Raw genomic sequence first — 24,281 nt, 5'->3', positions numbered from 1 at the left:
CCTTTGGCTGGCCCATAGACAAATCTACAATGCAACTACATGCTATGGGTAGACTTCTACATGCCCTACCAGATGAATTCTCCAAGTGGGTTAAGAGGACTCCCAGATTGTCCTCTATGACTTGGAGAGTGACCTAAATAGCTTGAGCCTGACTGTCCCTGGACTGAGGGCTTGCAGAGATGATCATGCCAGTGTGTCACTGTGTACCCCAATGGAGGGTGCACGTGACAAGCATCGAGGACAAGACTACGCTACGTGTGGCATCTCACACCAAATGAAGCACTAGCTGAGGTATCCTGACAACTCAAATCTCTGGGGATCGAGAGGTGCTAGGAGAGGTGCCGTGGTAAGAGAATGATCAGTCAAATGGTCAGGACTCAATCACCTCACTAGGGTTGCATCCTACCAACTAGGAGAAACTCATAATTCTAGGTGGTAGACGGCCCATGAGTGTCCTAATTATGATGATTTATCAGATAGTGGTTATATGCACCCAAGGAGCAAGATAACTGTGCATAACCCACCTCAACAAGGAACTCAAAATTCAAATCTCAAGCACACAGTTGGGTTCGATAGGTGTAGCGACAACCCATGAGTATAACGTCGAGGTGTCACCATTTCGAGCATCTCAAGAATTCATGTATGTGGATAGGCTTTAGATGCCCAAAAGATCAAGAATGTACAAGCTTTGCGAATGGGTAGAGGACCAATTGTTCGTAGCATGGTCCAGGCGCTCGAGATGGTTTCTTGGACATAGAAATGGGCTCTGGAGCTTAAGTGTCAAGTAGTATGTATGGCGAACTCTCGAGGATTTGGGAGAGATCGAGCAATGAAACACGTTTCTACATGATATTTATCATGTGGTGGAACACAAAGAGATAATCTCCTAAATTTTAGGAAAAGTTACTATTTTGGGAAATCTCCGTTGGAATTTCCATTCGCATCATTACCTCCGGAATTCGACAGAGATCAAGTATTACAAAAGCGCTTCTCACGCTGCATTCGTTGCACAAAATGAAACCAAGTAGTGTCAACATCATCTAACAGGTGAGTAGAAAGCAGAGAAATGACATTATGTACTAAAAAGCTCTGAAGGCATCATGTATTGGTGATCTACATTTCCATGGTTTGCATTCACAACAATATGGTTTTGTCCCCAGAAGACAAATTATGGATATAATACTGCTAATGTATATCTGGGGTGGCGATGGTATATGCTAAATATACTTCTCACGATGTTTGTGTTATGCAAGTGGATGTAGCAAAAGCTTTGGACACAATTCAATGGGACTACATACTTGAGGTCATGGTTGCAATGGGCTTTGCTTGTAAAATGCAACAAGGTATTTTTTGGTTATATAGGGATAGTACTATCCAATATGTTTTTGGTCGTGATCTTAAATCGAAGTGGACATTGCAAAAATCTATGCATCAAGGATGCCCTCTTAGTGCATTGCTCTATGCGATTGCCACACATCCACTTTTGATGTATATGGATCTCTTAACTGCACAAAGGCGATTACATGGTCTGTGTGATTACCCAATGGTTCGCATTTTGTGGCCCAAGCCTATGCAAGCTATGGCTAGGACAAATTATTCCACTAGACCACCTAGGTAGACATTTGGGATATCCACTGGCATGGTATATGTCTATGTAGGATGCCACGTCCCGAGAAAGCAACTTCTCTCTAGCACCGATATGATCCGTACCCCTCTACTCTAGACCCAGGCTTTGCTAGTGTGGACAAATTAAAGGCCAAGCTAGCATATTGGAAGCTTTCTACATGGCGTTTGCATGTGCGTCTTAGAATTGTTCAATCAATCATTATGGCCTATGTGCAATTTTATTTGCTGTTGTTTATTTGGCGTAGAACTGATATTGATACTTTTATGTCTAATGCCTTGGAATTGCTGTGGAAAATCAAGCATCATATGAGAACGCTATGTCTTTAGAGACGATCTTTGGTCTGCACTCCTAAAATGCATGGTGAATTAAATATACTTGATCTGCATTATCATCTCTTGGCAAGAAAGGCCACCATGATTCCCACTTTCTTTCAACTTTGGCAGCCATGGGCCATAATGCTTGCAGGCATGTGTGCTTCCATCAAAACTAGAGCTTATGGCAATTGACGCATTTCTCACTGGGAAGAAGCAGTGCTTAGTAAATTTGAAGAAAAAATTATGGAGTGCCCTTATGCATCTTCCCTTCTTCGTGATTGGAAAGTAGCTTTGACTTCTATTCGCTGGCATGGTAGAGATGCGTTGACTGGGAATTCTTTTCGATTGGAAAGCATCCGTTGGTCTTCGGTGTTTCCTCAACCACTTGCAGTACACAAACCAAGAAAGGCATGCTTTTTGGCCTCTATTGGAGTTACCATTGTGGCGGATGTTGTCACAGATGAGGGATTTGTGATGAGTTTCCCACAAGCCTGTTTGAAACACAACTTGGGTTTGCATCACAGGCGAGTGTGGAAAACTATTACTATGTTGCTGCATCCTTTTGACCCATCCCACCCTTGGATGATCAGGACAGACTTCATGATTGGCAACTTGTTGGTCATACCAGCTCCCTTCAATTGAATGCGCTTTCAACAAGTAATGTGTAAAAATTGTTGCTTCCTTCACTATGGATTCAACCTCATGCTGATACTTTATGGGGCTTGCATAAGAATACTAAATGGTGGAAGCAAAGGCTTCGAATAATTTGGGGTTGTACGCTGCCTCTCAAACAGCGTCTATTCTTATGGAGATGCCTTGTAGGAATACTTCCAGTTTCTACTTTTCGGAAAACGACATATCTCAACTGATAGATGTTGTAGATGTGGACGACATGCAAAGTCCCTCCCCCATCTTGTTTGGCATTGCACAGAGTCCGGGAATTTCTTGCAATCACTTACAACCTCCGAGGACGTTTTCCATTGTTCAAAGGAGGAAAACCCTTCTCGATTTTTGGTGTTTTGCCATCTTGCATGGTTGGATTTGACACTTTCATAATTTGGATGAGATACTGGGCACTCGGGACTATTTGGAAGGCTAGGAACCATATTATGTTTGGACAGCCTTCTCTGGATGCTTATGCTTTCTTTCATTCCAATCTTTGCTAGCCCCTACATGACTGTCGATAGCTGGAGGCTATTGACATCCCACAGTTTGAAGTCTTTTTCTACTGTTTTTAGATTTCTTCCTTGGATAACTTCTGTCTGAAGCACATCCTTCCCATGTATACTGTTTCTTGGTAATAGAAAACTGGTTTTTACTATTTTTTTTAAAAAGAGTGTGTGTGTGTGTGTGTGTGTGTGTGTGTGTGAGAGAGAGAGAGAGAGAGAGAGAGAGAGAGAGTAAACATACCTTTTCAGCCAAACCTCTGCATAATTGGAGCATCCATCATTCCTTTGTATGGTGCTCAATCCACAAAGCTCCTCCGAGATCCCAACTATGAAGCATGGCATATTCCAAGGACCGTATGTTACAAAAGCATCTATCAAATCTCCCTCCTTATAATCTCCAGACAACAATCTCAAGCGTCCATTCACAAGAATTTCACTGTCATTATGAGGGCCATCAATTGTATCTAGGCCTGGGGTTGCCTGATAGTTCATCCATTTTCTTAGGTTCAATTTGCAATGAACCAGATCAATTGCAGTGGTCCAGTCAATCAGCCCAACTCCCGCCCATGTTTCCAAACTCAGGTCGACTCTGTCTTTCATAGGCATAACATAATATCCCTTTGTTTTGTTCTCCACCGTAGTAATTTCCTTTGAGTCCAGAAAGCTTTTTCCAAGCACAAAACTAAAAAGCAGTGTGTTGAATACTCTCACTGTGATTACCTATTCAATTCCAACAAACAGATCGATTAACATTGCACTAAATATCCTTTTTTACTTACTGACTTTAATAATTTTAGACATTTGAAAGGTTTTTATCACTCTAAATATGTAAGTCGCTTTTTTTCTAAACAACTATAAACAAAAAACTGTTTAAAATACCCAAAAGACTAGGCACATTTGGTTGACAGGTATGTACAATCAGTACATCCTTTGATTTCTTTTCAAATGAGCCAACTCTACTTGGCAGCTGAACACCATGCTACCAAACTTGCTGAGCTTCTCCAACCAACTCTGCTGAAGGTTGAGGATGACTTGAGCTCCCACTTCCCTCCTGGACTTAAACAGTGCCACTCCCCTTGCGTAGCCTTGTGCGAAGTCATCCCCCCTCTTTCTCCTCTTCATGACACTCGTACATCATGCTGCCCCTTCCTGCCCCCATGCACCCTGCATTCTGCAGCCATCCCCACACTGAGCCGCCCCTATCCTAGGCAAAACCTCTCTGAAAAAGGCTCCAGGTGGAGACCATGGACTTGACTTTGTTGGTGTTTGGTGGGGAAGGAAGGGGTGCTTAGCAGGGGGGAATAGGGGGTTGTTGAGATCTCATTTCAGTACTCAATTGGAGCTGCGTAAATGGCAGATGCCATGTGGGAATGTCCAGCCAAAGCAGAAAAGCCCCAAGTGAGCTAGTCTTCCCTTGGGTCCGGAATCATGCCTTCTATGGTACCTGTTCCATCGCAAGCCTTGGAAGGGTTGATAGGTCTAACCATGGGTTAGGTTAACCTGGGGGCTGGGACTAGACATCTATTTGGAAGTAAGTGGTTTCTAGAGCCGCTGGTTATTTCAGGCAATAAGTTATTGGTGGTTCGCCTGTGTGAAAATGGCTTTTTGTCCAGCCCTGAAAAGGGAATTTTCTGGATTTATTTGGCTTTATTTCATGTTTTTTGGGTCTTGCAGGTTGCTGCTGGCCGAAGGCCCCTGGCCTGGCCGACCAGCAGCCCCACATACTATATATAGTTTTGCCTCATCACCACATCATCCTGTACCACTCCATTGACCATATCAGGTACCACGAGTTTATCTGCTGCTGTTGCTGCTGCTGCCGTCCCATACACTGTATCTGATTCATCATCCTCGCCTGTCAGCTCCAGCACATCAGCATTTCATATCAGTTCATGTGACAGCAGCCCTCTCTGCTACATAGAGCACACCAGCGTTTTACATCAGCTCATGCCTTGGGACAGCAGCCCACTCTCTGCTACAGTACATCATCGTTTTTCTTCTACAGTTTACCTTGGGACAGCAGCCCACTCCCTGCTACAGTACATCATCGTTTTTCTTCTAGAGTTTACCTTGGGACAGCAGTCCTCTTTACTCACTGTCTCACATCACTGGGACGGCAGCACTCTCTGCTTATCTTCACCATCAACACCACTCGGGACGGCAGCCCTCTCTGCTCCGCTCTCTCACTCAGGTATTGCAACACCCTTGTCACCAGAGCTTGCACCACACCACCACTCGGGACGGCATCCCTCTCTGCTCTTCATCACCCCTCAGGTACAGCAACACCCTTGTCACCAGAGCCTGCATCACTTCAGCATCACTTCACCTTCTGCTCCCCACTACCACCTCTAAACACCAAACACTTCACGGAGTGCCTTTGCCTCACATAGATGCGAGCCTTCGTCATCGACCGAGCTTCAGCTCCAACATCATCTTTGCTTCTGCACCGGTCTTCTACTCAGAGTCTCCTCACATCAGAGGGCCTCTTGTACATATTTTCACTCACCATCATATATACTCACTCACCCATTTCATGATGCGTTGTTTTGCTCTGATCTCTCATACATCTGGTCCTTTTGCCCTCACATGGTATCAGAGCTATCGTGAGCAAAGGGATTGAAGACCTCGAGAGCACACAACATGGATCATCTACCCGCACTCCCGGAGGACCAATTTTTCTCATCTGAAATTGATTCTCCAAACTCTGATCTGGATCACACAGGGAATGGGACTTCTTACTCAAAGGAGAACCCCGTTCAAGATCTTACTTTGGGAGACGATCAACCCATGTACATTCACTCATCTTCACCACCTTTGCCATCACGATCTCTCTCTCTGACTTTATCAGACTTTGCCTCCAGAGGGGGATACATTCCTTCTGCCAAAAATGCCAGTGTGGGACCCTAGTATCCTTCATGTTCTTTCATCTTCTCTCATGGTCCCCTTTTTGGCCTGAGAGGGGGTGTGTGAAAATGGCTTTTTGTCCAGCCCTAAAAAGGGAATTTTCTGGATTTATTTGGCTTTATTTCATGTTTTTTGGGTCTTGCTGCTGGCCAACAGCCCTTGGCCTGGCTGGCCGACCAGCAGCCCCGCATACTATATATAGTTTTGCCTCATCACCACATCATCCTGTACCACTCCTTGACCATATCAAGTACCACAAGTTTATCTGCTGCTATTGCTGCTGCCGGCGCCTACACTGCATCTGATTCATCATCCTCGCCTATGAGCTCCAGCACATCAGCGTTTCATATCAGTTCATGGGACAGCAGCCCTCTTTGCTACATAGAGCACAACAGCGTTTTACATCAGCTCATGCCTTGGGACAGCAGCCCACTCTGTCATGTGCACAGCGTATATATATATATATACATGTACATACACACACACACACACACACATATATATGTACATATATATATAGATATAGATATATATATGTGTATCTACCATGTGCTACACGCACACAAGACTAGCTTCGAGGTTTGGGGAAGCTTGGAGCTAGGCAGGCTAATTGGCAAGCTGGGCTAGGGATAGTATAAAAGAGCGGCCAAGGTTAGTCAATAGTTCATAGAGTCTCGCGTGTCTTTCTGAGAGCTCTATGGTCAAAATCTTGGATCTAGTGCAGACGTGCACCTGCTTTATGTAGCCAAGGCCGGCACCAATCTCGAGGCCCGCAAGGGTAGCCTCAAAAGGGTTTTCTTGTTAAGCAAGAAGAAGAGTGGTTGGCAAGGACAGAAACATAAGATGTCGGCTGTGTGAACAGCATGAGAAAGAGAGAGAAGAGGCGAGGAGATGTCGGCTGTGTGAACAGCATGAGAAAGAGAGAGATGAGGCGATTGCAGCCGGCTGAGCATGTTTGGCGGCTGTGTAACCTGCGCAGACCATAGGATCTCCACGAATCAGTTGACGGCGAGCAGGTGAGACGTTTCGCTTCGAATCGGCGATCGTCATACTGCAAAGAAAAGCGGAAAGCGCTCGTCGATTAGCTGACGTGCCGGTGGCAGCCGTCGTATGCTTTTTTGACGTTTTTAGCCTTACGTTTTTTAGGCCTTATGCTTTCTGTTCTTTAAAACGAACCCATCGTTTTTTTTCACACGCTTTGTGTGGGTTTTAAATAAACGAAAGCAATTTTTTTAAAAAAAACTCTATAAGCATGTGTTGTTTTAGAACAACAAAGCATGTAGATTTTTTTTAACTTCTATGTGACTTATTTTCTCTAGCTTATGTGTTTTTTTTAAAACCAAGCTTTATGGGTATTTTTTTTTTAAAAAAAAATTTTAAAAGCCCTCAAGCATGGTTTTTTTTTTTAAACACAAAAGCAAAGCTTTAAAGCTACACATGCTTTTTGAGAAGGCCTATAAAATTCACCTCAAGAGGGCTTCTTACCACACTCCTCCTCGTACTCTCTAGCACTCTTGCTTGTATAGAGCCAAGCTTTTCTCTCATCTTGCCCTCTTCAAGATGGCTATGGAGGCCACCGAAGGCGATCTTTTCGACGATTTTGTATCCAAATCTGATTTTCAAGAGTTTAAAGTTGCTTTTGTAGCTTCTTTCTCGGAACGCTAGGCACAAGTCACCGCGCAGATGCAGGCTTTACAAAATTCCATCTCTTTATGGACCACTACTCTATCTACTCTCTCGGGTATGGATACCTTGGCATCTGCTTTAGGCCCCAACATTACTCCGGAATAGTTTGGGGGCAAGCAAAAGCAGCGTACCAAGGAGATTCTGGACACATGGCAACATAAGTGGCAGGTCCATTTCCAGTTTCATCCATATGACGATGGCAAAAAGATTCAATTAGCAGCAAGTTTCCTCTCAGGCAAAGCTTTGCTTTGGTGGAAAAAACTCAAACCTAAACCAACAATCTGGGCATAGTTTGAAGACGTCTTCAAGAAAGAATTCCTCAAGGAGGAGGATGACTACGATATAGTTGCTCAGTTTGCTAGTTTGACTGTTACATGCGAAAGCTCTGAGAGTCTTCTTTCAGCCCTAAACACCATCTAGAACATGTTGATGCAAAAAACGCAAACAGAAGAGAGTAGAGAGAGAGAGAGATAGCTGGAAATTCAGTATATCATATGGTACAAAAAGGTACATAAATCCTTGCAGACAGCCATCCGTGGCTGCCTTGAAAAGGTAGTAAAATTACCTAAACAAACTCCTAGTTCTAAGACCCAGCCAACAAGGGGCTGAATGATTCTATCAATGAGCAAAAATGCCTATTTATAGGCTCCGGGACTTCATGGAGTGCTGGCCGACCAACAGTCGGCCAGCCGACTGGACATATAATCCCTAAAAAGCTGCGCCGTCTGGTTTTTCTTGTCTTGTCATCATGCGCCTTCAGCCGCCTTGCTCTCTGGTACAGCCGACAGCTCCTGTAATCAGTCGACTGCACCCTGGTCCTTCTCCAAGTCCAAACTGGCCACTTCAGCACCTTATGCTCCATCTTCTGGTTCTATCTGGTTCTTATACTCTTTTTTCTGGCTGCCTCTTCTGGATTAGCTCTGAGAATGTACATGGGCAAGCATGCACATGACATCCCCCTCTGCTAAACTTTTTCCTTGGATGACTGTCATCATCCCACTCTATTCCCGGAGTCCCTCTGTCACCCATCCAACTCTGGCAACCCTTTTCACTGAAAACCCGGCCTCATCTCCAAAACCACTCTGACTCTGAATAAGATCTATGCATCTGTTCCCTCTAGTCCCAATCCATTCCTGCCCTGACTCTAAACATTGTCTTGGTCTTCATTCCTAAGAAATGAGTCTGGCACTCTCACATCACGCCTTGGAGGACAATCCTCCCTTGGGACCATTGCCCGAGAACCTATCTGGCTCATAGGACTGCCATCCCCTCGGGCTTTGTGGAACACCACCAACAAACCTCGTGGAAGCTCTTCCCGTTCCTGTGTTCCTTGCCTTGGGCTTCGTATCCGTGTACTTTCCTGTACCTTGGACCTGTACACCATCATATGGGACTGAATCAGTGTTTAGCCTTGCTAAGCCTGATGCTCTGATACCAATGTTACATGCGGAAGCTCTGAGAGTCTTCTTTCAGCCCTAAACACCATCTAGAACATGCTGATGCAAAAAACGCAGACAGAAGAGAGTAGAAATGAAATGAAATGAAATGATATATTAACGTCTTCAAAAGGCCAAAGTGACCTATGAGACCAAAGTTACAACCATATGACATCTGATACAGTATCTGGAAAAGAAAAGAAAGGACTGAAGGTAAGTATCTAGCCCTGCAATACATCAGTAGAGAGAGAGAGACATAGCGGGAAATTCAGTATATCATATGGTACAGAAAGGTACATAAATCCTTGCAGGCAGCCATCCATGGCTCTGCCTTGAAAAGGTAGTAAAATTACCTAAACAAACTCCTAGTTCTAAGACCCAGCCAACAAGGGGCTGAATGATTCTATCAATGAGCAAAAATGCCTATTTATAGGCTCTGGGACTTCATGGAGTGCTGGCTGGCCAGCAGTCGGCCAGCCGACTGGACATATAATCCCTAAAAAGCTGCGCCGTCTGGTTTTTCTTGTCTTGTCATCATGCGCCTTCAGCCACCTTGCACTCTAGTATAGTCGACAGCTCCTGGAATCAGCCGACTGCACCCTGGTCCTTCTCCAAGTCTAAACTGGCCACTTCAGCACCTTATGCTCCATCTTCTGGTTCTACTGGTTCTTATACTCTTTTTCTGGCTGCCTCTTCTGCATTAGCTCTGAGAATGTACATGGGCAAGCATGCACATGACATCCCCCTCTGCTAAACTTGATGACATCCCCCTCTGCTAAACTTTTTCCTTGGATGACTGTCATCATCCCACTCTATTCCCGGAGTCCCTCTGTCACCCATCCAACTCTGGCAACCCTTTTCACTCCCGGCCTCGTCTCCAAAACCACTCTGACTCTGAATAAGATCTATGCATCTGTTCCCTCTAGTCCCCAATCCATTCCTGCCTTGACTCTGAACACTGTCTTGGTCTTCATTCCTAAGAAATGAGTCTGGCGCTCTCACATCACCCCTTGGAGGACAATCCTCCCTTGGGACCATTGCCCGAGAACCTATCTGGCTCACAGGACTGCCATCCCCTCGGGCTTTGCGGAACACCACCAACAAACCTCCTGGGAGCTCTTCCCGTTCCTGTGTTCCTTGCCTTGGGCTTCGTATCCGTGTACTTTCCTGTACCTTGGACCTGTACACCATCATATGGGACTGAATCAGTGTTTAGCCTTGTTGAGCCTGATGCTCTGATACCAATGTTACATGCGGAAGCTCTGAGAGTCTTCTTTCAATCCTAAACACCATCTAGAACATGCTGATGCAAAAAACGCAGACAGAAGAGAGTAGAGAGAGAGAGATAGCTGGAAATTCAGTATATCATATGGTACAAAAAGGTACATAAATCCTTGCAGGCAGCCATCCGTGGTTGCCTTGAAAAGGTAGTAAAATTACCTAAACAAACTCCTAGTTCTAAGACCCAACCAACAAGGTGCTTCATGGAGTGCTGGCCGACCAGCAGTCCGACTGGACATATAATCCCTAAAAATTTCTTGTCTTGTCATCATGCGCCTTCAGCCGCCTTGCTCTCTGGTACAGCCAACAGCTCCTGTACTCAGCCGACTGCACCCTGGCCCTTCTCCAAGTCCAAACTGGCCACTTCAGCACCTTATGCTCCATCTTCTGGTTCTATCTGGTTCTTATACTCTTTTTCTGGCTGCCTCTTCTGGATTAGCTCTGAGAATGTACATGGGCAAGCATGCACATGACATTGACTATGACCTTGCAGAACCTCACTTATGAGGTCTACCTCCAGAAATTTAGAGACTTACAGATGAAAGCTACGAAGATGGATTCTACAACTCTTTTGGGTTTCTTTGTAGCCGGTTTACCCGACTCGTACCGTTTACAGGTTAAAAACAACAAATGCAAAACTTTGGACGAGGTCATTCATTCTGCTCGTATTTATGACAATACAATGTTCTCTTCCAAATCTAAACCCGTGACCAAGCAGGGGAACAAGCACAAAAGGAAGTTCTCCGCACCGATGGCTAGCACAGCAGAAGGAAAGTCTTCGGACCAACCTTCGTGGAATTCTACTTCGACCCCAGCAAAGAAAAATCGTCTCCTCAAGGCTTTGAAGCTCAAGAAGGAGGGACGTTGCTTCATCTGCGAAGAAAAAGGACATATGCGTAACGAGTGCCCAAAGAAGAAGGGTGCAAAGACCAATGCAGGACCCAAGCCAAAGGCAGCCAACCAATTGTCTTTAACAAGTACTTCAGTCACTGTACTTTCTCGCCCTAGATCCTATTCTAATTGTATGTTCAACTCTAAACTTTTTGGCTTGCATGATCTTCTCCAAGTTTACGGAGAAGTGCATGGCCATAGAATCCACATTCTTCTGGACCCTGGTAGCTCACACAACTTTGTTAATTACAAACTTGTGCAGAAATTGGGTCTGGACACAACACCTAACGATCATACCTATGAAGTATGCCTACCCGAATGTCGGCAAGTATGGGATCGAAAGGTGGAGAAGCTATCGATCCGGATTCAGGACTACGAAGATACTCTGGAGTGCTATATTATGCATCTAGAGCATGTAGACTTGTTATTAGGGATTGAGTGTTTAAGATCCTTCAGGTCCAGATAGATTGGTCTAGTCATACTTTTTCTTTTGACAATAGGAACACCCAGCATTATATCTTAGGTGATTGTATACATCCCTATCAGGGACCTCTTGTAAATAACGTTGATTTTGGAAATATAATGGATTCTTCTTTGTATAATGCTTTCCACTACGTCTTGATTCCACTTTCTTCATTTCTCATACCTATTATGGATGTCAATGAATTAAGTGTGTTTGAAAGCAAAGAATTACAGAAGTTACTTGATTCATTTCAAGATGTATTTCCTAAGGAACTACCCTCAGGCTTACCACCTGAAAGGGCAGTGGATCATCCTATTGATCTGGTCCTTGGTGCTCAACCTGTTAGCATTCCACCTTACAGGATGAGCCAGGCTAAGGAAGATGAGTTGGCTAAACAACTCGAAGATTATTTGAGGATGGACCCAAGTAAATCACCTTGGGGTGCGCCTGTGTTACTTAGGAGAAAGACGGACAACACCTGGAGAATGTGTATAGATTACAAGAGATTAAACAAACTGACAATCAAGAACCGTCATCCTCTCCCTAGATCAAATGACATGATTGACCGTTTAGCCGGAGCGAAGTACTTCACAAAGATAGATTTACGTATTGGCTATCACCAGATACGTATTCATGAAAGGCACGTTGAACGAACCGCCTTTCGGACTAGGTATGGCCATTACGAGTTTCTCGTATTACCTTTTGAGTTAACCAATGCTCCAGCCACTTTTCAGCAAATGATGAACGATCTTTTTCGTCAACATTTGGGGAAATTCGTGGTTGTGTTCTTGGATGATATTTTAATATATAGTCGTACTCTTGAGGATCACGTTAGACACCTCACGATTGTCTTAACTATTTTAAGACAGAATCGATTGTATGCTAAATTAAGTAAATGTGAGTTTTTTATGACAGAAATCATTTACTTGGGACACAAACTAGAGACGGGTTGAGCATTGACTATGACCGAGTTCAGAAGATTTTGGCCTGGCCTATACCGCAGACTGTGAAACAACTTCGTTGTTTTGTTGTTTTTCTTCGGAAATCTGTGCGGGAGTACTCTCAACTCACACTACCGATGACCGACTTGTTGAAAGGTCGTGGACGTAAGTCGAATCAGCCTATCACTTGGAATAACGATCTGGATATGCCCTTCAGGCTTTTGAAAGATAAAGTCAAGGAAGCACCTATCTTAGCAGTACCCGATCCTAGTAGGCCTTATGTTCTTGAGACTGATGCCAGTGACTATGCAATCGGGGCTGTTCTATTCCAAGATGGTAGACCTGTTGCTTTCGAGAGTAGAAAGCTAGACGACACTCAAATCTCGTTGGCCAACCCTTGAGAAGGAGCTTTATGCTGTCATTTACGCTCTCAAGGTTTGGAGACATTATTTATATGGCTCCAAGTTTGTGGTATTGACTGATCATCAGTCAATCAAGTATGTGTGTGATGCAGATGATTTGAGAGGAAGGAAAGCTCGATGGACTGAGTTAATGCAAGATTTTGATTTTCAAATCCGTTATCGAAAGGGGTCCATGAATAGTGTCGCGGATGCGCTTAGTCCAATTAGAGCGGTGAATACTTTGTCGTTCACCAAGATTTCTATTGACTTATTTCAGTCATTGAGAGGGCTTTGCAGGATTGATAGTTATTTTGGTCCATATTAGCAGAAGATCCAGGACGGGAGCTCATTGATTGACCAAGACTCAATGACTGAGCAGCCTACCATTCAGGCTGCAGGAGGCCAGTGGATGATTCGGAATGGTTTACTATTCCGTAATGACAAAATTTGTGTACCACAGATCCCGGACATTAGGTCCAAGATTCTTAAGGAGTGTCACAACGCCCCTTCTGCTGGACACTCTGGGGTACACAGGACATTAGCTGTAGTGAAACACACTTTTTATTGGACAAAGATGAAAGGGTATGTAGAAGATTATGTCCTCAAGTATCAAGTTTGTCAAGCAAATAAAGCTGAACGCTTTAGACAGGCGGGGATGTTGCATCCTTTGCAAATCTCGGGTAATAAATGGGAAAGTATTTCCATGGATTTTATTACTAGATTGCCAAGAACACGTCAAGGCCACAATTCTATTTGGGTTGTGGTGGATCGCTTGACAAAAATGGCTAGGTTTTTACTGACGGAAGACCATTACAGCTACGCAATTAGCAAGGCAATTTATCGAGCAATTGTTTAGACTATACGGGTTACCGCAGGACATAGTCAGTGATAGGGACTCTAAGTTTACAAGTGACTTTTGGAGGCTTGTTTTTGAGAAGTTGGAAACGACTTTGAATTTGAGTTCCTCAGATCATCCTCGATCTGATGGCCAGACTAAAAGAGTTAATCAGATTTTGGAGGATATGCTTCGAGCATCTCCAAAAGACAGAGTTCATGGGAGGATTATCTTCCTATGTTAGAATTTACATATAATAGTACTAAGCATACGAGTACAAGTTTTAGTCCTTTTATGCTTATGTATGATTTTCAACCTAGATCACCTGTTACAATGGGATTTTCAAGACTTCAGCATGATGCAGCACGTAATTTTTTGCAAGATATGCAAGAAATGCTACAAGTTGCAAAGGAATCTATTAGAAGTGCTCAAGACAGAGACAGATTTTATTCTAATAGACATCGTTCACCCAAAGAGTTTTCTGAAGGAACGATGGTATATTTGCGAGTTCCCAAAGATTCCGAGACTTTACGGACAGGTCGATCTCCGAAATTATCTCCTAGATACTGTGGACCATTTCGTATTACATGACGGATTGATTCAGTCGCATATGAACTGGATTTGCCTTCTCATGTGAAAGTTCATCCCGTATTTCATGTCAATAGGCTTAAGGAAGCACTGGGTGGAACAAACCAGTTAGTTACTCCTCAAGAAATCATAGATGTCGAGGACATGACATTTGTTCCACACGAACCAGAAAAGATCCTTGGATTTTCTGAAAGACGACTGCGTAATACACTTCTCACGGAATACAAGATCAAGTGGAAGGATCGTGTTGAGGAGGATGCTACATGAAAGACATTGACTACCCTTCAGAGGGATTACCCTGGGTTTTTAGTGAGCTCAGGAGTGAGCTCTTAGAGGAAGGAGAGTATGTCATGTGTACAGTGTGTGTCTACTGTGTGCTACACGCACACAAGACTAGCTTCGAGGTTTGTGGAAGCTTGGAGCTCGGCAGGCTGATTGGCAAGCTGGGCTAGGGATAGTAGACTAATGGACTGGCACCCAATGGATGGGCGAGCGCCCAAGTGTGGACACCTGGTGACCGGCCAAGAGCCTATAAAAGGGCGGCCAAGGTTAGTCAATAGTTCATAGAGTCTCGCGTGTCTTTGTGAGAGCTCTATGGTCAGGAGCCTGGATCTAGTGCAGACGTGCACCTGCTTTATGCAGCCAAGGCCGGCAGTAGTCTCGAGGCCCGCAAGGGTAGCTTCGTGGCGGTACGGGACATCACGAGGTAGAGATTAGTCGGTATGTCCAACTAGTTAGCTCAGCTCTTAGCTCGATGGGGACAGCCAAGACTTGTGGGTTTTGCCCACGGCCGTCAAGGTTGAGAGGTGAGTCAGGTCTACACCCCCTTCACGTTGCTCGGCTTTGTTTGCAGGTTTCAAGTTTTGTACCAGGAGCATTTTACGAGGTGATCCTTTGGGGATTTGACACTCTCTCTGCTACAGTACATCATCGTTTTTCTTCTACAGTTTACCTTGGGACAACAACCCACTCTCTGCTCACCATCTCACATCATCGTGACGGCGGCCCTCTGTGTTTATCTTCACCATGGACACCACTAGGGATGGTAGCCCTCTCTGCTCCTCTCTCTCTGCGCTCCCTTCTCTCTCCCCACCCGCTTCGATTCTCCGCCTTCTCTCTCTTCGCCCCCTTTCTCTTCGCTTCTCTCTCTGCGCCCCTCTCTCTCTCTCTCTCTCTCTCTCTCTCTCTCTCTCTCTCTCTCTCTCTCTCTCTCTCTCTCTCTCTCTCTCTCTCTCTCTCTGCTCGCCGTCCGTCTCTGCTCGCGCCCCTTCGTTTCTGCGCCCCTTCCAGTCGGCCCCCCCGTTTCTGTATCTGCTCGTCTCAGCTCTCTCTCTCTCTCTCTCTCTCTCTCTCTCTCTCTCTCTCTCCCGTTTCCGTATCTGCTCGCCGTCCGTCTCTGCTCGCGCCCCTTCCAGTCCCCCCCCCGTCCCCCATTTCCGTATCTGCTCGTCCTCTTTTTCCCACCCACCCTTGCTTAGGCCCCCAAGGCAGCAACATAACTCTCCCCTGCACATGTAGAGCTGAGTATCTTGTAGGTCGCATCTTCTGAGTCTCCCCCAAAGGGGAGAGGGTACCCTTGAGGGGAGACTCGTTCCACCAACAGCCCTCTCCTTTATCAGCAGCAACATATGGGAAGTAAGAAGTCTTTTGCCTCAGTCACCGCTTCACAATTACCGCCCGTTCCTCCACCCGTGAGCAAGCCGACACCATGGGAAGCCTACCTCATGCAAGAACTGAAGAAACTCCAGGGAGAATTAGCAGCACTGAAACACGAGACTATCAAGAAAGATGAACAAATCAACGAACTGAAAGTGCAAGTGCAAGCCATGAAGACGAAGCAAGAGGAAGCACGAGAAGGACCCATACCTACAACACTACAAACAGAAACGACAAACCATGTTTCAAAGGTAAATTCAGTTAACTCACAAGATTTTGTTAAAGAAGTCATATCAGCAGTCAAAGAAAAGGAACGAATGGAAAGTAACAAAAAGGTAATCAGAGTCGGTGGTCTTCCTCGAGGCTGGGATAGGGCAGACATAGCTCAAGAGCTTCGAGAAGACTACATATTAGATACAGATGTACTTACAGCACAACTGAGCAAAGTAGTCCCCTTCGTGGACTTAGGAGACCCTATCTCTATTATAGTAAAGGGTACACAGGCAAAAGTCTCCTATATGGACAACAATGAGAAAATAGCAGTGATGAAGCAAACAAGGTCTCTCCAAGGGACAAAGGTATGGATAGCTGATGAACTCACCCCGCTACAACTCAAGAACAGATCGGCAGAGCTGAATAAAGTTAAAGAAGCAAGAAAGAATGGCAAATGGGCAATATACAGAGGAGGACAAGCAATCATTAAAAAATTCCGTACCCCACCCCCCTCAAGAGCAAATCCATCCATGGATGAAATGTAGCTATTTTTATTTTGAACCTCAATTTCGAACTAGATGCAATAGAACCCATTGTAATTTAAACTCTTAAGAGTCTTAAGAGTTCATTTTGAGTTTTTTTTTTCAATTTTATGCCTCTTTGGCATCGATACCCAAAGTGGAATGTAAATGGATGTACCTGATCTGTCCCATAGGTCGGATTCGGCCTCCCGTGGACGTTAATATAACTTTCTTTCTTTCTCACTCAAGTATTGCAGCACCCTTGTCACCAAAGCTTGCACCACACCACCACTCGGGATGGCAGCCCTCTCTGCTCTTCATCACCCCTCAGGCACAGCAGCACCCTTGTCACCAGAGCCTGCATCACTTCAACTTCCGCTGTGCACTACCACCTCGGAGTGCCTCTGCATCCACTGACGCGAGCCTTCGAAGCGACCACCTCACGGAGTGCCTTTGCCTCACATCGACGCAAGCCTTCGTCGTCGACCGTGCTTTAGCTCCGACATCATCTTTGCTTCTGCACCGGTCTTCTAGTCAGAGTCTCCTCACATCAAAGGGCCTCTAGTACATATTTTCACTCACCATCATATATACACTCACTCACCCATTTCATGCAATGTTGTTTTGCTCTGATCTCTCGTACATCTGGTACTTTCGTCCTTTTGCCCTCACATGGCCTATAGAAGTGAGTCATTGCTTTAGTTGAGAGAGATAGAGAACTTCTCTAGTCCTCAACTCATGGCCCAGTAGGGATGACTCCATACGACAACACCTGAGGGGTGTGACTATGTGTCTTGGTGGTATGGGACATAGGGCTTCCTGTACTTGGAGCCATGTCTCTTGATCCCTACATACCTCCAACTCTGGGGTGAGCTTGAGAGGTTCTATGAATGGGCAATGAGCTAGATGCTTGGTTCTTTGTTTTCTCTCTTTAGATGTAGGTGATTCCCGCGGAGAGGACTTAACATTAATTTCTCATGGAGGGGGTCCTTCACTCTAATACCTTACATGAACTTCCGAAGAGGATCGTCTCATACAAGGATCCCAAAATTCACTAGAGGTTTTTGGAGGGCCTTGTTCTATGGTTTGGGGACGAAGTTACAATTCAGTATTGTCTTTCATCCCTAAACAAACGGCCAAACCGAGAGCATGAACAAGACTATGATCACAATGATGTGGTGTTATCATCAAGAGCATCAAACTCTTTGGGAGGAATTCTTGCCATTGGTGGAGCATGCCATCAATGATACATTGCAGGCATCGACCAAGAAGACACCCTTTGAGGTGGTATATGATCGTCCGGTTATTAACCCGATGACCCGAGCTCTCAAAACTTCCACAAGGAAATATGGTGAAGACCAGGTGGTTCAGGATTTGGACCAACTATTGCGACAAGTTGTACCAGAGCCAAAGCTGAGTGCTCCCCCAAATGAGGATGAACCCAAGTTAGTGGATGATGACAGAAGATTACAGGAAGTCTTAGTACCAGAGCATATTGTTTTGCACCAGTACAAGCGAGGTTCTCGTCAAAGCACCTCCAGTATCTCGTCAAGTTCAAGGGCTGCCCAATCCTGCAGGTAGCCTAGTTTGATGAGGATCAGTTCACAGACAAGTCGCGCCCTTTGTTAAGAGCTTATCAAGAGGCCATGCAGCTAAGGACAGCTACTACGAGTATGCAGGGCACAGCCGGACATTAGGTAGTAGCCGACAGGCGGAGTCAAACAGCGCAAAGGACAAGTGGCATTGCCACGTGGCAGCCATGATGTGGCAATCGGGTACAAGTGGCCGATAGTAGTACTATTGGTCGACTAGGAGCATTGGTTCATATATATATGTGGGTAGAAGAATCATCATATTCATCAACTTTCCTCAATGTTGGACTTCACCTAGCGTTTCTCTGTAGGCGAATTGCACTAGCCAAGAGCATACAGCAAGTCACAGGGCTGTGATTTGATGCCTTCATCCTCAGCCACATCTTGTACTTGAATTTCACTTGTATTACTTCTTTTTTTGTACATAATACAAAACAGTAGTTTAGGACTCTTGTGTGTGTTATATGTGTGATTTCACCGCACTCTTCTTTTTCTGAAAGAACGTGGAGCGTGGAGGACCAAGCGAATGGAGGGGCAACACGCGGAAGACGGCAATCAACTGGCCAGGTCCCCCCCACCCAAAGATCCCATGAAACCACTATAAAGGTGGGGGATAAGGGGAGACCAAGGGCTATTTAGCCCTATATAGAGGAGTCAATTAGACCCAACTCACTATGTGGGATAATGTGCTGCCCTGAGGAGTCTTCACCCTTCTCGGTCTTCCGCTTGGGACACTGCCTCCAATAGTGGCCTTTCTCGCCACAATCATTACAGGTCCTCTCTGCCTTCAGTTTCTCGCGGTCAGCGTCAGACTTCTTCTCAGAAGACTTCTCCGATGAAGCCTTCCCTTTGCCCTTGTTACGGCCTTGCGACCGTTGGCCAATTAAGGCCTCCGCACCACTGCCCTGTGGAGGGTTCAAGAATCTTTCCTCTTGGTCCAAGACCATGGACACAAGCTCCTCCCACGTGATGGTGCTGAGCCTGCCACTGGTAATCAAAGACGAGTAAAATGCTGTGTACTGAGAGGGCAAATGCGACAGCAACGTTATGGCCATGTCCTCTGATGATATCTCCTTCCTAGTCTGAAGAACTTTCTGCTGAAGAGCCTGCAGCTTGTTAATATGCTCCCACATCGTCGACGACTTTGCCGGGCTCATAACCCGCATCTGTACTTCCAAGGAAATCCTCTTCATGGGCAATACCCTGTTATAAAGAGAAGCCAAATGCTTCCATATACCTCTGGCCAACGTCATATGCTTTACATGATTGATTACCTACGGTGTGCAGTTGAGGAAGATAAATGAACGGACCCTGGCGTCGACACGATCCCACAACTGTGCCTGTGCCTCCCGATCCTTACAAATCGACGGTAACTCCCCTTCCTCTACCTCCGGCTGTGGAACCCCAACAACGATGAAATCAGCAAGGCCGAAAGACTCCAGAACAGATTCCATCATAACCTTCCATATGCCATAGTTGTTCTCGTCCAACTGACAGTCCACCGGGAACGTGGGGAGTGTAGGGATCTTCACTTGTCTCTCGGCCATCTCAAGCAGATCTGCCATTGCGGGGATAGAACTGAAAAAGGGTGGGTGGGTGGGAACAAAGAAGAGCTTACACCTGCAAGTGGCTGTCCAGCAAATCAGCCCGCCTTCCTCTTGCTTCTCCTCTTCCCAAACAGTCCAAAACAGTCCACCAATCAGCAACACAACAGTTCCCCTCTTGCTCACACAACTCCCAAGAACTATCAAGAGCCTAGGGCTCTGATACCTTGTCAAAATACGCAACGGAGATGATGACAAAATCTGGAAACACTAGAGCAAGAACAGTGCAGAAAAACAGCACAAGAGAAGGAGAGAGAGAGAGAGAGAGAGGCGTGTAGCTCTGCTCTATATACACAAGATCCCGGAATACAACACTACAAGACACTATGACAAGGAGGCAACGGGGCCATTTTATATGGCCCCCATACTGCAGTCGGCCTGCATCAGAGGTAGCCGATAGGCCTTGAACCTCCACGACCAGCCACAAATACCAGTCGGCTAGCTGTCATGAGTCGGCCAGAACAGATCTGAAGTCGGGGTCATGAAGATACAGTCGGCCAAGATAAAGGTCCTCCTGCGACTAGAAGATTGCCACCCAAGCCACAGAAAAATGGGAAAGTATGGGGGAAAAATACGGGGAGTAAGGAAAAATGAGAAAACACCTACAATGGGCGAGCACACCCACAACCCTGGTGTCTAGGTAAAGACATCTAACAAAACCTTGTTGTTTTCATCATTAAAAAATACAGCACAAACAACAGCCAGGACAATGTGGCACTTTAATGTTCAATAAAGCCACAATTCATCATCATAGAAGTACTACGCACTTCAGCTGTGCAAATTGGAATTTATGGTTTACATAGAAATGAAACCCCCCTGTGCTTCTTCTTCATCGGCAATAACCAATCCCAGTGCTCTCGGTTCCAACTGATCTTCCTACCTATACAGGATGGTCTATAATAGCCTTGCTAGCTTGTAACCTACCTTCTCCAATCCACATAATGTATCTGCTCCCCCTACTTGCTGACGGTTCTCACTATGGCCCAAACGCGTCAACAACCACAACCCCCAGAGCCTCAATTTGCAAAGTCTTCATCTCATCCTACTACTATGGAGGACAAAACCCACCAACCTGGCAATCCAGCTCCAGCGGATTGGCAGCAGGCTTTGCAGCAGATGCAGCAACAGTTTCAACAATTTCAAGAGTCCATGGCCACATTGGCTTCTCATATCCAACAGTTGCAGAGGGATTGCCATTCTCATACCAGTTCTATACCAACAGTCGACATTACAACATTAATACTAGACAATGAAGACAACATTCCCCTTGAGGTGGAAGGTGACGATCTTAAGACTCTTTATCATCTTTTACAAGCTAGTAAAACAAAGAAATTGGAAGTTAAATCCCCTGAGTTCTATGGAGGACAACGCAATAAGTGTACACTTGAACAATGGCTTTACAAACTTCGCCTGTAATTTGACTCGATGGTCCTTACCGATGCCAAGAAGATTACATTTGCTGCATCCTTACTTAAAAGTTAAGGATACTGCCTTACTTTGGTGGCAACAACGACAACATGTTCGAAAAATGGTTACGACGTGGAAAAAATTTGAGTGGGTCATTCGTAAGCAGTTCATTCCTGCCCAATGCGGATTTTCAAGCCCGAACTCATTTACGCCACTTAGACCAAACTGGTTCTTTGGCTTCTTATATCTCGCGGTTCACTAATCTGATACTGGAGATTGATTCTTTGTCCCCAGCGGACGAGCTTCATGCCTTCGTTGAAGGTTTAAACCCCAAGCTTCGTACCGATGTGCAAAAGTACAACCCTCTCGACCTTGCTACTGCCATTCATTATGCCGAGCGTATTCAGGATTTGAATCCAAATTCTCAAACATCGGCCTCTCAAGGTTATTATGGCAATGGTTCACGTATGGCTCGTGAAGATTATCAACAATCCTCATTGGACAACTTTCAATTCCGACCAACTCCCCTTGACAACACTTGCAGCAACCTCGCCAACAGGACATGCCATCTTTTAATCATTCTCAGTGTCGGCAGTTCCTTCAACCACGTGCATCTGATCGTGGACGGGACTCTCGACGGGACCAATCTCGCACTCCTCGTTCTGCAGTAGCTTCACCTTCTCGTAAACAACAAAAGACAGGATTGTGCACAATTTGTAATGGCAACCATAGATGGTTTGAATGTCCTAAACGAGACAATGCTGCTCAAAACCGTAATGTGGAATCTTCAACTTCAAAAGACTGCTCCGATAATTCAAAAGGAAAATATGTAGCTCATGCACTTTATGGTAGTCCTAACCTTTACACATATATAGCAAACTTTATTCAGTCAGCTGATAACATCAAGGATTCTTCCAACATGACTTCAAAAGAAGAACAAGATGATGTTGAAAAGACCTTGGATTCTTTATCTCAAGATGATGAGTCATCAACGATGGACTTCTTTGAAGATATAGAGATTATAAAAGCGGATATAACACTTGTTTCAACCTTACCCACATGGGATGACACGGTTGACATCAAGCAAGAGGATAAAGTTTTCAACACTGCAGAGAATTTCAAGCATTCTTCTAACAACTTGGATGAGTACTTTACTACTATGAAGTGGAACACTTCAACAGATGCTATTCAAGTATCATCGAGAGAATTCATGGTTGAACCTTCAAATTCTTCTACATCGCAATATAGCCAAGTCAACTTCAAGTCCAACATTTGGAAGCAGACATAGAAGAAGATATTAAAGAATGATGCAACAACTTGGGATTTAGCATTTAAAGCACGACAACAAGACAATAGAGAAAACATCTTCAAATTTCTCAATGCAAGCTTCACCACAAGCATAAACAGCCGGAGTCTTATTTAAAGTGGGAGGGAATGTCACGATTGTGACTTAATTTCTCTTCATTACCCTTAATTATCCTTAATTACTCTTAATCATTGAAGAGACATCGATGAAGGGTCACAACCTGTCACATGGGTCATCACCAAAGAACACATCTCTTCAAAGGGACACATCTATTGATCAAAGGACATATCTCTATGTCCAAAGGACATAACCATTCATTCAAGAGTCACACCCTTTCATCAGGGATGTGCCTCTTCATTTGGACCTCTTCAAGTCCTATTTAACAAGGCCTTGTGTCTCAATGCAAACAACACAGCTTTCCGCTCTTTGCCTCATGTTTACTCAAGTATTTAAGTATTAAGATATTTTAATCATGTTTAATTAAGCTAAAAGCTTAACAAATTCATTCCAACAACCCCCCTGGATGCGAAGTCTGATGCCGAGCAGGAGTTGACGAGGCTTTGATACCATGAAGGAACGCGGAGCGCGGAGCACCAAGTGAACGGAGGCGCAGCACACAGAAGACGGCCATCAACCGGCCAACACCGAAGATCATGTGAAACCACCATAAAGGTGGGGATAAGGGGAGACCAAGGGCTATTTAGCCCTATATAAAGGCCCAACCCACTATGTGGGATAATGCACAACCACATGGCAGCGTGAGGAGTAGGAGGGCCCAACACTATCTTTGGAAAACTCTAGCAACCAGGAGTACACACTCGTACTTATGTCCTGTACAAAACCACTTCACAGGTACTTCCACTTGTTTTCAGCCCGACACACTTAGCTGCTTTCTCCCGAATTCTCTTCGAGTAATAACCAATTCTCCTGTGATCGCCTTGAAGCCCCTCTTGTATGACACGAGCCCTGCTGTCCAGCCTTCAAACTGTACGGCCAGTTCAAAACCGTCACTTTCCGGCAGCAGAATCTCCGTGTGATCTCACAGCCAACTGAAAACCTGCAGTTACTTGTATTCAACCCTGAACTGTATGGCCAGGTCAAAACAGCCTATAACAATGCCACCAGCCCTGTAGAGTGCCTGGGAGTAGTTGCCCTGCCCTGTAGGGTCCTGGAAATTGACGATCAGCCCTGATGCCTTGCAATCACTCAGCCACTCTCCTCTCCCTCATGCACCAAGTTCAGAAGTGCCAAAATCAAGCTGGAACATCACTTTTCGCAAGCCCAGTGTCCAAATTCTTTTCATGCAAAAAGCCAGGCACCCCTCCATATGCAGAGTGCCCATCTAGCAAGCGCTCATATAATAGGTTGCCCACTTTTTTAACAACTGGTCCCGGTCAGTGTGAACAATAATAACTTTTCTGTCCTCTCCTAAAAACAATCGGAACC

General features: G+C 45.1%; 1 protein-coding gene across 5 annotated transcripts in view; it reads right to left on the bottom strand.

Annotated features, from left to right (window-relative positions):
- LOC147613873 (endoribonuclease Dicer homolog 1-like) overlaps positions 1–24,281 on the bottom strand; it is an 87,953-nt gene that overhangs the window by 47,400 nt on the left and 16,272 nt on the right. For all 5 annotated transcript variants that reach the window (XR_015263277.1, XM_086781855.1, XM_086781854.1 and 2 more), the window contains exon 2: positions 3,352–3,830. Coding sequence is in view for 4 of the 5 variants with exons in the window: in XM_086781855.1 (XP_086637981.1) it covers positions 3,352–3,830 (479 nt within the window). In the remaining variant the exon portion in view is untranslated. The remainder of the gene's footprint in view (positions 1–3,351; positions 3,831–24,281) is intronic.

This window comes from Cibotium barometz, chromosome 43 (assembly GCF_041138505.1).
Source record: "Cibotium barometz isolate CiBa-2024 chromosome 43, ASM4113850v1, whole genome shotgun sequence".
Taxonomy (NCBI): Eukaryota; Viridiplantae; Streptophyta; class Polypodiopsida; order Cyatheales; family Cibotiaceae; genus Cibotium; species Cibotium barometz.
The sequence above is the reverse complement of the archived record's forward strand: the minus strand, read 5'-3'. Positions and strand labels throughout refer to the sequence as shown.